This window comes from Lynx canadensis, chromosome C2 (assembly GCF_007474595.2).
Source record: "Lynx canadensis isolate LIC74 chromosome C2, mLynCan4.pri.v2, whole genome shotgun sequence".
In the NCBI taxonomy this organism is placed as follows: Eukaryota; Metazoa; Chordata; class Mammalia; order Carnivora; family Felidae; genus Lynx; species Lynx canadensis.
Window position 1 is genome coordinate 37,522,559 of NC_044311.2, and position 16,039 is coordinate 37,538,597.

The following is a 16,039-nucleotide window of genomic DNA, read 5'->3' on the forward strand; positions in this document are numbered from 1 at the left end:
ATTAAGCAAGAATCAGAACAACAGTGAGAGGAAGCATGGCTGCTGGAAAGACTGGAGGAAAACAATGGTGCCAGGAGATTGCCAACACACTTTAAATTTTTTTTTTTAATATTTATTTATTTTTGAGACAGAGAGAGACAGAGCATGAATGGGGGAGGGGCAGAGAGAGAGGGAGACACAGAATCAGAAGCAGGCTCCAGGCTCTGAGCCATCAGCCCAGAGCCCGATGAGGGGCTCGAACTCACAGACCGCGAGATCGTGACCTGGCTGAAGTCGGACGCTCAACCGACTGCACCACCCAGGCACCCCTGCCAACACACTTTAATTACTTCATCATGTTGCTTGGAGCTAGCCTTGGCTAAACTGACAACTTTGGTGCCATTTCTGGCACATACACCCTAAACATTTCTAGGAGCCTCAATCAGTAAACCATAAGGATCTGAGATAGGATGGGTGCAGGGTGGGGTTCCTCCACTGGCAGGACAGGCCCTGGAATCATGTGTGCTAAACTGTAAGAATCTGTGCACATTTTTTCCTAAGAGAAACCAAACTTACATCATGTGCATGTTCAATATCAAGTAGATGAAGTGCTTTAAATGCAGAGTTTTGTGTATGAAATCAGTTTTGTTTTTATCATTATTTTTTAATGTTTGTTTATTTTTGAGAGAGACAGAGAGTGAGTGAGGGAGGGGCAGAGAGAGAAGGAGAAAGAGAATCCCAAGCAGGCTCTGCACTATCAGCATGGAGCCCCATGTGGGGCTCGAACTCACAAACTGTGAGATCATGACCTGAGCTGAAATCAAGAGTCGGACGCTTAACTGACTGAGCCACCCAGGCATCCCTATAAATTGTATAATTTTAAATTATACCATTCAAAGTTCATGACATTTTCTTATAATCATTTTCAATTCCTTAATCACTCTTTCCTGTACACAGCATCTCTCAGTACTCAGCCTTACAAGTTATTAAAGCAAGGTACATCCTCATATATTAAACTAACAAAAGAAAAACCAATGTGGGTGACATTATGGCAAAAGTGTTTCTTTCACTCATGCATTGCTGGCATATTCTATAATATATTCATGTTTGTTTCCATATAAAATTAGTGTCTCCAAATAGTTATTGAGTCAAATCAATGCTCCAGATACTCTCTGAAGCACCATTCTGTAGAGGCACCTGAGTTGAAAAGGCATTTAGCTGTGTGGCATTAGAATATGTAAAATTGCAGCATGTAATATTAATTATAACATCACATATTGCAGGTCTGGCCACATTTGGAAAACTGTCTTACCCTCTGACTCAGTAACCCCACAGTTACGCTGCCACTACCACTATTGTCACTGTCATAGTCATAACCATTGTCATTTGCTACCATGATGTGGTAGGCATCAGATGAAGAGCTTGTGGCTGTCAGCCAGTTATGCGTCTTGATATCCATTCTCCACTTTTAACAAAAGATTATGAAATTTGCACATTTCTCTATTTTTTCTGGACATGGTCTGCATTTTGTCCACTTCTCCAAGAATGGTAACATGAATTCTCACTCACATGAGACCCTGGGGTCCATCCTAAACCTTCTCAGGGCTTCTTGAAGTGTAGTTGTTAAGTACTTTAGTCTACCACATATGCTTTTGGGTGACAATTATGAAGTTTCCCTGATGTGAGGAGTGTGCATATGTGTATTCTCTTCTCAACGTTCTAAAACAGCACAGGTAGGAGATTATACAGGTAAGGGACATTTACAGGGAAAACAGTAATATCTAAATCACAGAAGATAAGAAAAAGATTACCTTCATTAGGAATGAATTATTCCAAGATTTTACCAGCTCAATAGCTCTTAGGTCTTGCCAACTAATGAAGTTGTGAAAATGATTTCCCGTTTTCCTAAGAACGATAAAAACAGTATTTTGAGACTCAATATAAATCAGAGACTATAGTAAATAAAAGATCTGGCACAAGAGAAAACAAAATTAGAGGCAACACTGGAATATCAAAGTATAATTTAATTAGATGGGGCTTGCCGAATGATTTTTTCATTTTATAAACTGAACACATTTTGTAACAATTATAATGTGATAAAATGAAATTCTAGATCAAATTCTATCAAAAAAGATATTCTTTTTGAAGCAGTACAACGTGCACATGTCTAAAACAAAACACATCTAATAAGAAGGCCTTTAAAGACTTGCTTATACACTTTAAAAAGCAAGAAGCCAATGCTTCCTCCCTTCATTTTACTTGAAACACACAATCGGATAAAAACATCTGTATGCATCTGTATGCATCTGTAGCTACACAGAAGAGCTGAAATATTGCCTGACCCTATTTTTATACCTCTCACCTTTGGGACTGGCTTATCCTCTGAAACCTACTAAGCTTATCAAAATTTGTCCAGTAAGAAGAAATTCAACAAACTCTGGGTCAACACTACAATAAAAGTACAGAACTAAGAAATATCATAGAAATAAGTCATTTTCCTTTTTGGCTCCTGCAAATTCAACCACTGACATCTACTAATCTTTGACATACAACTCAGGCTTGCTGTCTACCCTATTCCAGGTGCCCCTCTGTGTGAGTTTGGCCACATTCAATTCCCTAGACTGTCATTTCCCACACTTCTTAAGCAGTCCACACCCATGGGCACATCCTCAACTTTATTACCTGGAAACATTCTACATCCAAAATTTTAACATTCCAATATATTAGTCAACACATCTTGCTATTATTTCAGTTCTCTCAATCTTACTCTCTACATACCTTCCCTTCAGGGGCACCAGGTGGCTCAGTCAGTTAAATGTCCAACTCTTGGTTTCAGCTCAGGTCATGATCTCACAGCTTCATGCGTTCACGCCCAGCTCTGCACTGAGAGTGCGGAGCCTGCTTGGGATTCTCTCTCTACCTCCCCCACTCCCACTGTTTCTGTCTCTCTCAAAGTAAATAAATAAACTTAAGAAAAAAATACCTTCCCTTCAAACTCACTGTAACCATTAATCCCTCAGACACTTGTCTTCCTACCAACCTCTCTCAGGCTTCCGTCCTTTCCTGCATCCCATGATCTAGCATACTCTCTACCCCGTGATTCTCTCTCTTCTTAAAAATTGTGGTAAGGGGGCGCCTGGGTGGCGCAGTCGGTTAAGCGTCCGACTTCAGCCAGGTCACGATCTCGCGGTCCGTGAGTTCGAGCCCCGCGTCAGGCTCTGGGCTGATGGCTCGGAGCCTGGAGCCTGTTTCCGATTCTGTGTCTCCGTCTCTCTCTGCCCCTCCCCCGTTCATGCTCTGTCTCGCTCTGTCCCAAAAAATAAATAAAAAACGTTGAAAAAAAAAATTAAAAAAAAAAAATTGTGGTAAGATATATATAACATAAATTTGCCACTTTAATCATGTTTAAATGTGTGGTTCAGTGGCATTAAGTACATTTCACAATGTTATATATTACCATCACCATTATTTCCCAACATTTGGGTTGTTTCTACCCCCTTGCCTTTGTGAATAATGCTGCTATAAAAAACACTGCTATGCAAGTACCTGTTTGAGTCCCTGTTTCATTTCCTTTGGATATATACCTATGAACAGAATTGCTGGGTCATCTGGTAAGTCTAGTTTTTGAAGAACTGCCAAACTTTTTCCCACAGTGCCGCACCATTTACATCCCTGCCACCAGTATACAAGAGTTCCAGTTTTTCCACACCCTCACCAACACTTGTTGTTTTCCATTTTTTTAATTATAGCCATCTTGATGGGTGTGAAGTGGTATCTCACTGTAGTTGATACGTGTTTCCCCAAGGACTAATGATATTGTACATCTTTTCATGTGCTTATTGACTATCTGTATATTATTCAAGTCCTTTGTCCATTTATGAATTGCTTTATTTGGATTTTTTTGTTGTTGTTGAGTTGTAATAGTTCTTTATATATTCTAAATATTAATTCTTTATCAAATACATGATTTGCAAAAAAAATATTTTCTACCATTTTGTGAGTTTTCTTTTCACTCTCTTAATAGTGTCCTTCCCTTTCATTTTTCACTTCTACTAATGAGAATCATAGCATTCACCTACATTCATGAACACGTTACTTCTTTTTCCTTCAGTGATCCAAACAGCCACCATTATCATTAGCACAAATCAGAGACATGATTTTCCTACTGTAGTCCTCTATCTTAGATGAAATTACAAAGCAAACACATCAAGATGCACACCAAGATGCACACCTTCCACATTACAGGCTGTAGTCAGTTTCCAGAAATCTAACTGCACATTTAAGATATCAATGACTAAATTGTCCTAGACATACGTATGTATTTTTTTTATCTCAGACTCGCAACCCTGAGATCAAGACCTGAGCTGAGATCAAGAGTCAGATGCTTCACGGGGCGCCTGGGTGGCTCAGTCGGTTGGGTGTCCGACATCGGCTCAGGTCACGATCTCGCGGTCCGTGAGTTCGAGCCCCGCGTCGGGCTCTGGGCTGATGGCTCGGAGCCTGGAGCCTGCTTCCGATTCTGTGTCTCCCTGTCTCTCTGTCCCTCCCCCATTCATGCTTTGTCTCTCTCTGTCTCAAAAATAAACGTTAAAAAAAAATTAAAAAAAAAATAAAAAGAAAAGAGTCAGATGCTTCACAATCCCAGACTTCAAGCTATACTACAAAGCTGTAATCATCAAGACAGTATGGTACTGGCACAAGAACAGACACTCAGATCAATGGAATAGAATACAGAACCCAGAAATGGACCCACAAATGTATGGCCAACTAATCTTTGACAAAGCAGGAAACAATATCCAATGGAATAAAGACAGTCTCTTCAGCAAGTGGTGCCGGGAAAACTGGACAGTGACATGCCGAAGAATGAACCTGGACCACTTTCTTACACCATACACAAAAATAAACTCAAAGTGGATGAAAGACTTCAATGTAAGACAGGAAGCCATCAAAATCCTCGAGGAGAAAGCAGGCAAAAACCTCTTTGATCTTGGCCGCAGCAACTTCTTACTCAACACGTCTCCAGAGGCAAGGGAAACAAAAGCAAAAATGAACTACTGGGACCTCATCAAAATAAAAAGCTTCTGCACAGCAAAGGAAACAATCAGCAAAACTAAAAGGCAACTGACAGAATGGGAGAAGATATTTACAAGTGACATATCAGATAAAGGGTTAGTATCCAAAATCTATAAAGAACTTATCAAACTCAACACCCAAAACACAAATAATCCAGTGAAGAAAGGGGCAAAAGACATGAATAGACACTTCTCCAAAGAAAACATCCAGATGGCCAACTGACACATGAGAAAATGCTCAACATCACTCATCATCAGGGAAATACAAATCAAAACCACAATGAGATACCACCTCACACCTGTCAGAATGGCTAACATTAACAACTCAGGCAACAACAGATGTTGGTGAGGATGCAGAGAAAGAGCATCTCTTTTGCATTGTTGGTGGGAATGCAAGCTGGTGCAGCCACTCTGGAAAACAGTATGGAGGTTTCTCAAAAAACTAAAAATAGAACTACCCTACGACCCACCAATTGCATTATTAGGCATTTATCCAAGGGATACAGGTGTGCTGTTTCAAAGGGACACATGCACCCCCATGTTTATAGCAGCACTATCAACAATAGCCAAAGTATGGAAAGAGCCCAAATGTCCGTTGGTGGATGAATGGATAAAGAAAATGTGGTGTGTATGTATATATATATATATATATATATATATATATACACATATATATATGTATATATATATACACACACACACACACACACATACACACACACACACACACACACACACACACACACACACACACAACGGAGTATTACTCGGCAATCAAAAAGAATGAAATCTTGCCATTTACAACTACGTGGATGGAACTGGAGGGTATTATGCTAAGTGAAATTAGTCAGTCAGAGAAAGACAAAAATCATATGACTTCACTCATATGAGGACTTTAAGAGACAAAACAGATGACCATAGGGGAAGGGAAACAAAAATAACATAAAAACAGGGAGGGGGACAAAACAGAAGAGACTCATAAATATGGAGGACAAACTGAGGGTTACCAGAGGGGTTGTGGGAGGGGGGATGGGCTAAATGGGTAAGGGGCATTAAAGAATGTACTGAAATCATTGCTTCACTATATACTAACTAATTTGGATGTAAATTTTAAAAAATAAAAAATAAAGTTAAAAAAAAAAGTCAGATGCTTAACCCAGGTGCCCCAAAGACATATTTTTAAAATGCAAATTGTACATTATGTCAAAATAATTTCAACATGGCTTTATTTTTTATTATTTATGATTAAATTTGGGGCAATTTTTATACTTCAGAGACTTCCAACAGTTAAGAAAATTAAAGAAAAATTAGTTGTCAAAAATATGAAAATATTTTAATAGTGTTCTCTGATGCATAAAAGTTTTTGATATTGATGAAGTCCAATTTATCTATTTTTTTGTTTTATTAACTGTGCTTTTGGTGCCATTTAAGAAGTCGATGCTAGGGGCGCCTGGGTTGCGCAGTCGGTTAAGCGTCCGACTTCAGCCAGGTCACGATCTCGCGGTCCGTGAGTTCGAGCCCCGCGTCAGGCTCTGGGCTGATGGCTCAGAGCCTGGAGCCTGTTTCCGATTCTGTGTCTCCCTCTCTCTCTGCCCCTCCCCCATTCATGCTCTGTCTCTCTCTGTCCCAAAAATAAATAAACGTTGAAAAAAAAAAAAAAAGAAGTCGATGCTAGATTCATGGTCATCAAAATCTTCCTCTATGTTTTCTTTAAAACTACAAAGTTTTATCCTTTAAATTGAGTCTTTGATCCATTTTGTGAGTTAATTTTTATATATAGTATGTGGTAAGGGTCCACATTCATACTTTTGCAAATGAAAATCCAGTTTTCTCAACTTTGTTGAAGACACGTTTTTCCACATTGCCTGGTTGGTGTCGTTGTCAAAAATCAGTTGGCCATTGTATTTGATTCCTTAGGCTGCCGTAACAGCTTAAGACAAAAGCAATTTATTGTCTCAGTTTGGAGGCTAGACGTCCAGAATCATAATGCTGCCAGGGCCACACTCCCTCTAAAATCTACAATGGAGTCCTTCCTTGCCTTGTGCTGGCGGTCTGTAGCAATCTCTGGCATTTCTTGACTCATTGCTGCATCACTCCAACCCTTCTCCTTCACATGAAATTCTCCATGTGTCTGTCTTCACGTGGCTGTCTTTGTATGAGGACATTAGTCACACTGAACTAGAAATCCACCCTACTGCATTATGGTCTCATCCTAATTTAACTAATTACATTCGCAGTGACCCTATTTCCCGAGGTCAAATTTTGATGAGCTGTTGTTGCTTCTGTTGGGTTATTTCCCCCAAATCTCCCTCACTCCTAAGTGTGAGATTACTGAGTCCAAGGGTAAGAAGACTTTCCAACTCCTCATATGTGGCCAAACCTGCAACAGTTGATGTTATAGTCAATATTGCATATTGATTATAATACCACTTCCAATGTCTTCTCAGCTAGGGTGCCTGTACCAGATGGTGCTTCAGGGAGCATCTGGAGCATTGGTTGTACTTGATAACTATTTGGAGACATTAATTTTATATGAAAATATTAATTTAATTTATATTAAATTAATTATTAATTTAAATATTAATTTAATTAAATTTAATATTATATATTTAAAAATATGAGAGCAATGTATGAGTGAAACACTTCTGCCATAATCTCACCCAGACTGTTATTTTGTTAGTTTAATATATAAAAATGTGCCTTGCTTTAATAACTTGTAAGACTGAGTACTGAGAGGTGCTATTTACAGGAAAGACAGAGTAATTATGGAGTTGAAAGTGGTTATAAGGAAATGTCATGAATCCTGAATTGTACAGTTTTAAATTATACTATTTATTATGTGTAATTTTATATCTTAATGTTTAATTTTAGTCTTTAACAGATTAATTCATCAAACATTCCTTAGGGTGTGACTAATTCCTTCAGTTAGTGAGATGCGTAAAACTTATTCCTTTGAAAATAAATGTGATAACTCTAGAAATCTGGTTTACCCCTTCCTCAGGGATTGCTGATTTTTCTTTCTTGAGGGTCGGAGTTGTTAGTGTGTGACTTTTCCAAACTATTATTGCAAAGTGTATATTCCTTGTTGTGTGTAGTCACTGAAGTTTCTGTGACTTCTGTTCTCTCTGTGTCAGTGAGCTGACAAAGATTTTCTTAAATGTCTGGCTCCAGAAAAAAAACCATTAAATCTCCCAACAGACACTGGTTAAGAAAGCCACTGCAGCTGAGAGGGCTGGAACCTAGGTAAGCAGCTGTGCCAGTCCCGTGGGGCACCACCAAAGCATAAACATCCAAATTTTTGTAGGACAGTGTCCCTACTGCTTGTCCTAGTATGGGAGCTCACTCCAGTAATGGGAGCTGCTTTTCCCATACCCACAGAAGCACTCAGGAGTAAAAGACAGTGGCCAGTTTGCACACACCCTCTTACCTGAGAGTAGTTGCCGCTACTTTCATCCAGCACTCCCCTAGTTGTTATAAGGCCTAATTAGGTTCTAGAGTTTTGAAGCAGTTTACTACAACCTCTCTTTCCAGCTCAATGGTTGCTTTGACCAATCCTCACAGGTTCCTACTCCATTATTCTGCATGAGGTCCTTTTTACCCCTTACCTTTCAAGTTAACCATCTATCTTCCCAATACCTAACCTGGGATCGTTCCAGCTTTCTTCTGTGTCTGCTTTCTTTCTTTTTTAAAAATTTTTAAGTTCTTTTTTAGTTTATTTATTTTGAGAGAGAGAGAGAGAGAGAGAGAGAGAGAGATAGCACAAGTGGGGGAGGGGGAAAGAGAGAATCCCAAGCAGGCTCTGCACTGCCAGCTCAGAGTCAGATGCAGGGCTCGAACCCAGAAAACCGTGAGATCATGACCTGAGCTGAAATCCAGAGTCAGAGGTTTAACCAACTAAGCAACCCAGGTGACCCTCCTGTGTCTGCTTTAAATGCCAGAACCTTGTGAACTGGTACCGATCCGTATGTATGGAATACAACCTAACAAAGCCTTCAGTGTTTCCTCATAGCCTCTCATTACCTCAACCAAATGTGATACAAGTACAATCCAGATTTCTCATCATTCATGAAAAGTATATACACTGTGGTAACCACTGTCTTCCTTATTTCCAGATTTACAGGCTCATTTCTATTTGACTTGACCATTCTGCAATACTGATTCTGGACCATCACTTCATCCTACCTAAAACTGTCACTTTCCTGGAGTGCCAGGGTGGCTCAGTTGCTTAAGCGTCCAACTTTGGCTCAGGTCATGATCTCATGGTTCAAATCTGAACCCCACATTGGGCTCTCTGCTGTCAGCACAGAACCCGCTTCAGATCCTGTCTCCCCCTCTCTCTGCCCCTCCCCTGCTGTAGCACTTGCTCTCTCTCAAAAATAAACAAACATTTAAATTAAAAAAAATAACTGTCACTTTCCTAAGCTTCCATGATATCACTGTGCTGTTTCTCCTCCTACCTCTCTAAGTATATGTTCTCTGGTTTCCTCTGCAAATATTTCTTCCTTTGACTTCCAGTTAAATGCTGGTATCTGCTGAGGGTTATATACTTGGTCCCCTTGTCTTTTTAACTAACTGTTGTCTGTAAAGAAATCTGACCCACACTCATGAATGCTGTCAGCACAGGACTACTCACCCATCTACAACTCTAGGGCCAGCTTCTCACAAAATTTCCATGCCCTCACAAATAGCTACCTTCTGCTTATCTCCTAGAATTGCTGCATGCCACCTCAAATGCAACACATCCACCCCAAACCTGCTGCCCCTCTTTCTCTAGCGTGCCACACTTGGGTTAATCGTATCCTTTAGCTGCTTCAGCCAAAAACTAGGGGGAAGTGGGGAGATCATCCTAAGTCCACAGGGATTCTGTTATATCCCTGGAGTTTATATTTTAATGGAGGGGAGAAACAAATGAGTAATTAAAACTATCATTTCATATAAGGATGATGCCATGAAAGAATGCATGGTAAAAGAATAGAGTAACTGGGGGTGGGGAGTGTTTTTAGGTATGAGAGCAGAGACTTGAATAAGCAATAGTCTTCAAAGACACTTCCCCGTCTTACTGTCATTCCTCTCAAATCCACTGTCTACTCTGATTCAAGAATATTCTTTCCAGGGGCACCTGGGTGGCTCAGTCGGTTAAGCATCTGACTCGGTTTCAGCTCAGGTCATGACCTCATGGTTTATGGGTTTGAGCCTCTCATCAGGCTCTGTGCTGACAGTGAGGAGCTTGCTTGGGATGCTCGCTCTCTCTCTCTCTCTCTCTCTCTCTCTCTTTTTGTCTGCCCCTCCTCTGCTCGTGCTCTGTCTCTCTCAAAAATAAATAAATAAACATGAAAAAATTTTTAAAGAATATTCTTTCTAAAATGTAAATTTGGTCATATTACCCTTCTGCTTAACAGCTTTTGATAATTTCCCACTACTTATAAAAGATAAACTCCTTACCACAACAAATGGCCTTTCCTGGTCTGGGACCTTGCCTTCCTCTCCAGGTACAACTCAATCACTCAAACATTTGAAGGCCTACTATGTGAAGGTACTGTTCTAAGTGTGAAGGACCTAGTGAGAATAGGGCAGACAAAAATCCCAACACTGGGGGCGCCCGGGTGGCTCTGTCAGTTGAGCGTCCGACTTCGGCTCAGGTCATGATCTCACAGCTCGTAAGTTTGAGCCCCGCGTCAGGCTCTGTGCTGACAGCTCGGAGCCTGGAGCCTGCTTTGGATTCTGTGTCTCCCTCTCTCTCTCCCCTCCCGTGCTTGTGCTCTGTCTCTCTCTAAGATAAATAAACATTAAAAAAAAATTTTTTTTTAAAGCCCAACACTCATGGAACTTCTTACACCTATGGGAGATATGTAATAAATAAATATTCAAATAAGTAAATAAGAATTTTGGATAATGATAAGTGATATCAAGAAAATAAAATGGTAAAGTGATGGGCAAATAAAATGGTCAGGGAAGGTCTCCTGGGAGAATGATCTCCGTGGTGAGGTCGGAATGATGAGAAAGAGGTAAGATCTCAGGTAAGAGCGTTCCAGATAGAGGGAGCAACAAGTGCAAAGCTGCTCCTAACAAAAGTAGGAACCAGTGGGGATGTTCAAGAAACAGAGAGCAGGCTAGTGTGGCTGGAGCACAGACTACGAAGAGGGTAATCAGAAGATCAGAGTCAGGAAGAAGTCAGAACCCTTGGGTATGGTGCCTTCCCTATTTCACCCTCTGAATTCCAAAGTACCTTTGATTCTTCAGACACTCCATACTCTTGTGCCTCCTGTTTATGCCCTTGATTTGCTCTTTTTACTTAGAAAGCATCTACTCATGGGGTGCCTGGGTGGCTCAGTCAGTTAAGCATCTGACTTCGGCTCAGGTTATAATCTCATGTTTCATGAGCTCGAGCCCTGAGTCAGGCTTTACATTGACAGACCGGAGCCTGCTTTTGATTCTGTCTCCCTCTCTCTCTGCCCCTCCTCCACTCCCATTTCTCTCTCTCTCTCTCTCTCTCTCTCTCTCTCTGTCAAAATAAACAAGCAAACAAGCAAACAAACATGAATATATTTTCTACCAGGGAAACCAAATACTCAATTACTCACTTACTACAGGACGAAGTCCTATGAAGGAGAAATACAGAATGCCATGAGTATCCTTAACAGAAGACCTTGCCTAGTGTAAAGGTCAGGAAAGGCTTCTTTGAGAAATGACAACGGAACTGAGCTCTGAAGGATGAGGAGGAACAAACGAGGAGAGTGAACACTGCTGACAAAATGTGTTACACATTCGAAGGTTCTCAGGATGAAGCATGGTGTGTTAAATGTTAGCACAGCTGAAGAACAAAGGGATAAGACCACAAGAAGAACGAGACATCATTAATTCATAGCATGGTAGAAGACAATCTAGAATACTGATCTTAAGAAGTAACACATATTCCAATATTCACTTAGCAGTGATGTGGGTTTGTTTTACCTATGTCAACAATAAAAAAACAAATGGAGGAAAAACACGACAAGCAATATGTAAATGAGTTGCCTTAAACCTCTCTAACACAGTGTACCATTCCGTGGTTCCTAATGTATTTCTATCATAAGTAATTGGAAAGAACCATTAACACAAGTATCAAGTACTACAATAAAAGATATATTTGGTACTGTGGGAACACAGTCATTTACATATTTGTATTATGAGACTGTCAATTTCTTGAGGGCTGGTCTTCTTATTCATTTTCATATTCAGCTCTGTAGCCAGCACACTGCCTTACTCCCTATAAGTCCTCAAACAGTTACTGAGTGAATCTCAGTTTGCCTGCATGACTCATAGTTTATGTTACTAATTGGCACACACCCTGATCTGAGGTTAGCTGGCAGAAGCCTCCCTGAGAGACACAGGGATTGAAGGAACAAAACAGATCCAATTTTGTAGAACAAACGAATTTAAAACAACCAAAATAGAGGAGATGTACTATAGCTATTGTCAGATACAGACTAAACACACCACTGACTAAATACATTGAAAAATACTTTAATCTGAAGAATACGAAGAAAAGTCAAGGCCTGTAAAAAGTTAATAAACACCAAGCATCTCAAGGAGGGGAAAGGAGGAAAAAAAAAAAAAAGAAAGTTAAATGTTTTAGGCTTACTGACAACAACAACAGGAAAACAATGTTTCTATGGCTGTGATGATAGAAATGGACGGTGACCGTAGGGGAAAGAAACAGTGAGTTGGGAGGAGGTGCTGGCCAGGTCTGGAATGCACAGTAGATTGTGCCAGGGTCCTGTCAATCTCTCTCTAGAAAATGAGCTCAGAGCTGTGCCCACTCACTCCTGTGCTGTATCTCAGCTCTTTGTTGGGGAGCTTGTAGATCTGCCAGCATTATGTGCTACATGGCACATGGTGCCCAGGGAGCACTATTTTAAGACTCTATTATTTTAAGGTAAAAGAAGCACAAAGCTTTGTGTGTGTGTGTGTGTGTGTGTGTGTGTGCATGTGTGTGCGTGTGTGTGTGTGTGTGTGTGTGTGTGTTGAATATCTAGTATTTCCTACAAGCAAAGTTTCCAAAACTCATGATGAAAGAATATGAACATCTCAAAAAAGGACAGCCAAGAAGAAAACTCAAAATTAATTGTCTGAGGAAGAAAGCCTATCCTGCCAAAATGACAACACCACCAATAAGGGAAGTGAATGGTCTTGGATGGTCTTGGAATCTGACCCTTCTATTTCTCCTAAAAGTGAGGTATGGTCCTACTGCCACACAAAAACTTTGCATCCTAGTATTTTGACCTTCCTGTCATGAATGACCTGGAATCTAGGTTCTGATGAAAACAATCAATGTGGCCAATGATCTAATCTCCAAATCCAACGAAACATGACACTTCCAATCAGTTGTTTCCCTAGGAACACTCTCCTGCCTCAACCTCCATACCACCCACTTCCCAGATATGTGTTTGTCCTGTCATGCTAGCTTTTTGCTTTCTGACTCCCAATTAGTTGGGGGGCAGGGTGGATACTCTCTGTCTAAATCCTCAGTCTTCTTTTCTTTTATCCATATAATCTCTACCAGAGAACACACCTTCTCTTCTGGACTTTATCTATGTCAACAGTTCTCAACTGGGAGTGATTCTACCGCCCAGGGGACACTGGGCAATGTCTGGTGATGTTTTTGGCTGCCAAAACCGGGGGGGGGTGCTATTGGTACCTGGAAAGCAGAGGCCAGGGATGCTGCTAAACACCCTACAATGCCCAGGATAGCCCCAACAACAAAAAATCATCTGGCCCAAAATGTCAACGGTGCCACTGTTTAGAAACCCTGACCTACACATATGACTTTAAATCCTTTACTCTTTTATCTGACACGTGTATTACCTATTTAAGACTCGCTGTGCCCAATGCACTGGGTGGGGAGCTGGGGGAAGGCACAGAGGGACTGTAGACACAGGCATTCATCTGAGAAGCATTATACCCTCAAAGAAAGAGCACCTATCTGGAGGAAATGAGCCATGCCTCAGTATAAACCAGACAAATGTTCTAACCACCTTTAGGGGATCTCCATATCCCCATGTCCCAAACCAAACACTTTATCATATTCCCTTCTACCCACCATCACCACCACCTAACTGGTTCCTCCTTTTATTTTGTCTATAATTTCAATCATTATCTTCCCAAACATCACTGGTAAATTTAAACTTCTTCCTCTTGCCCAGTACTGGATTAGAGGCCAAGTCCTTGTGAATTCACCCTGATTATGTTTCTTATACTTATTCTTACCCCTATATCTACCATTTTTCTTCCCCACTGCCCCATGCTCAAGATGCCCTTTGGTGTCTAGGGCTTTATAACAAAGAAACATTTTATAGAGTTTTGCTGTTGTTATCATTTTTATTTTTTTTTATAATTTTCTTTATATGAGAGACAGAGAGAGAGAGTGGGAGAGGGGGCAAAGGGAGAGAGGGAGAGAGAGAGAGAGAGAGAGACAACCCCAAACAGGTCCCACGCTCAGCACGGAGTGAGACATGGGGCTCGATCCCACAACCCTGGGATCATAACCTGAGTTGAAATCAAGAGTCGGACACGCAACCGACTGAGCCACCCAGGTGTCCGTTGTTAATGTTTTTAAAGAAACTCATGTTGAAGGTAATATAGAGGTAGTGGGAAGGGCATATGTTTTGGGGTCAAAAAAGATAATTTGGAATCTTGGCTATATTTATTAACTGAGTGGCCTTGAACCACTTACTTATTTCGCTAAGCCTCAGTTTCTTTCTCTGTAAAAAGACATATTACATAATACCTAATTAATAAGTATGTTTGTTAGGATAATAGAACCTGAAATATCATAGGTATTCACTATATGGTAGCCATTATGATATTATAATTATGTTTATACATACCTCATATGTTGTAGGCACTTAAATATCAAATTTGGAACAGACTGAAAATATAAACCATAATTATAGAATTGTGTTTATGAAATTTGTTAGAATCTCCTGAATCTTTTTAGATATAAGCTAATTTTTAAGATTTCAATCCATGCTTATTTGAAAAACTCACCTCAAAAGAAAGGAATGGAGAATTGTAATGACAGTAATAATATTTTTATTGTTATTATTTAATAGAAGTCAAGCCCAAACAACATGCAGGGAGTGTACTTTAAAACGCCAGAAAGCAAGCCACTTTCATCCCTCTTAACCAAGCAAAACTCTTAATTCATAAATTTAAAACTCCTCAAAAAGGTCTTACAGCAGCACACTCACTATGGTATGAACCCAGCAACAGAATGTTTATCAAACAACGTACTTACTTGTTCCATGTAATAAAAGTTGCTCTCTGTGTTGAAATGCCAAGACCAACAATTTGATTCATCTCTATTCCTGCAGCTAAAAATAAAGATAGGTAAAACACATGGGGGTAAAAGCCAGTGAAGTTTTCTTTATAATATTATAGTATGGGAAATAGATCATTCAATATAATCTTTAAGAAAAACATCTGGGTTTAGCATTTAGTAACATAACTGGAGCTAATAAAGAAAGCATTACTAAGATGATTTTGCAGTAATTTTTTACTTAAAGGGAAAAAGGTCATATTTGAATAATAGCAAAATGGGCTTTTGCTTTAAATGTTAGGAAAAAAATAAACAATACTCAAGGTTACTTGGATTGTATTTTCTTCTTGTAATACTAAAAGAATGGATCTTAATTCAAGCAATGATCAACCTGTGAAAATTAATACAGGGAAACCTCTCTAAAATGCAGTCACAGCCATACCACTGGGTCAATTACAGGAAGACCTATCAGTTACAGACCCCACGAAAAGAATCCTCAGCAGAAAAGAATTGACAATCACAGGTCCTGATAGGAAAAGACGTACACTGCATCTTCCATAACAAATCTACTACCCAAGCCAATGAGAAACCATCATCACCCTAAACTCTTGCTTGTCTCCCAATGGACCACAGTTCAAAACAAACCTTCCCAACTTCTTTCTCCTTTTTAACAAAATAACATTCCTCTTTT

General features: G+C 39.9%; 1 protein-coding gene across 3 annotated transcripts in view; it reads right to left on the bottom strand.

Annotated features, from left to right (window-relative positions):
* Positions 1 to 16,039, bottom strand: part of GK5 (glycerol kinase 5) — a 75,568-nt gene that overhangs the window by 49,666 nt on the left and 9,863 nt on the right. For all 3 annotated transcript variants that reach the window (XM_030329406.1, XM_030329405.1, XM_030329407.1), the window contains exons 3-4: positions 15,328 to 15,403; positions 1,791 to 1,884 (exon numbers count right to left, since the gene is read on the bottom strand). In XM_030329406.1, the coding sequence (XP_030185266.1) occupies positions 1,791 to 1,884; positions 15,328 to 15,403 (170 nt within the window). The remainder of the gene's footprint in view (positions 1 to 1,790; positions 1,885 to 15,327; positions 15,404 to 16,039) is intronic.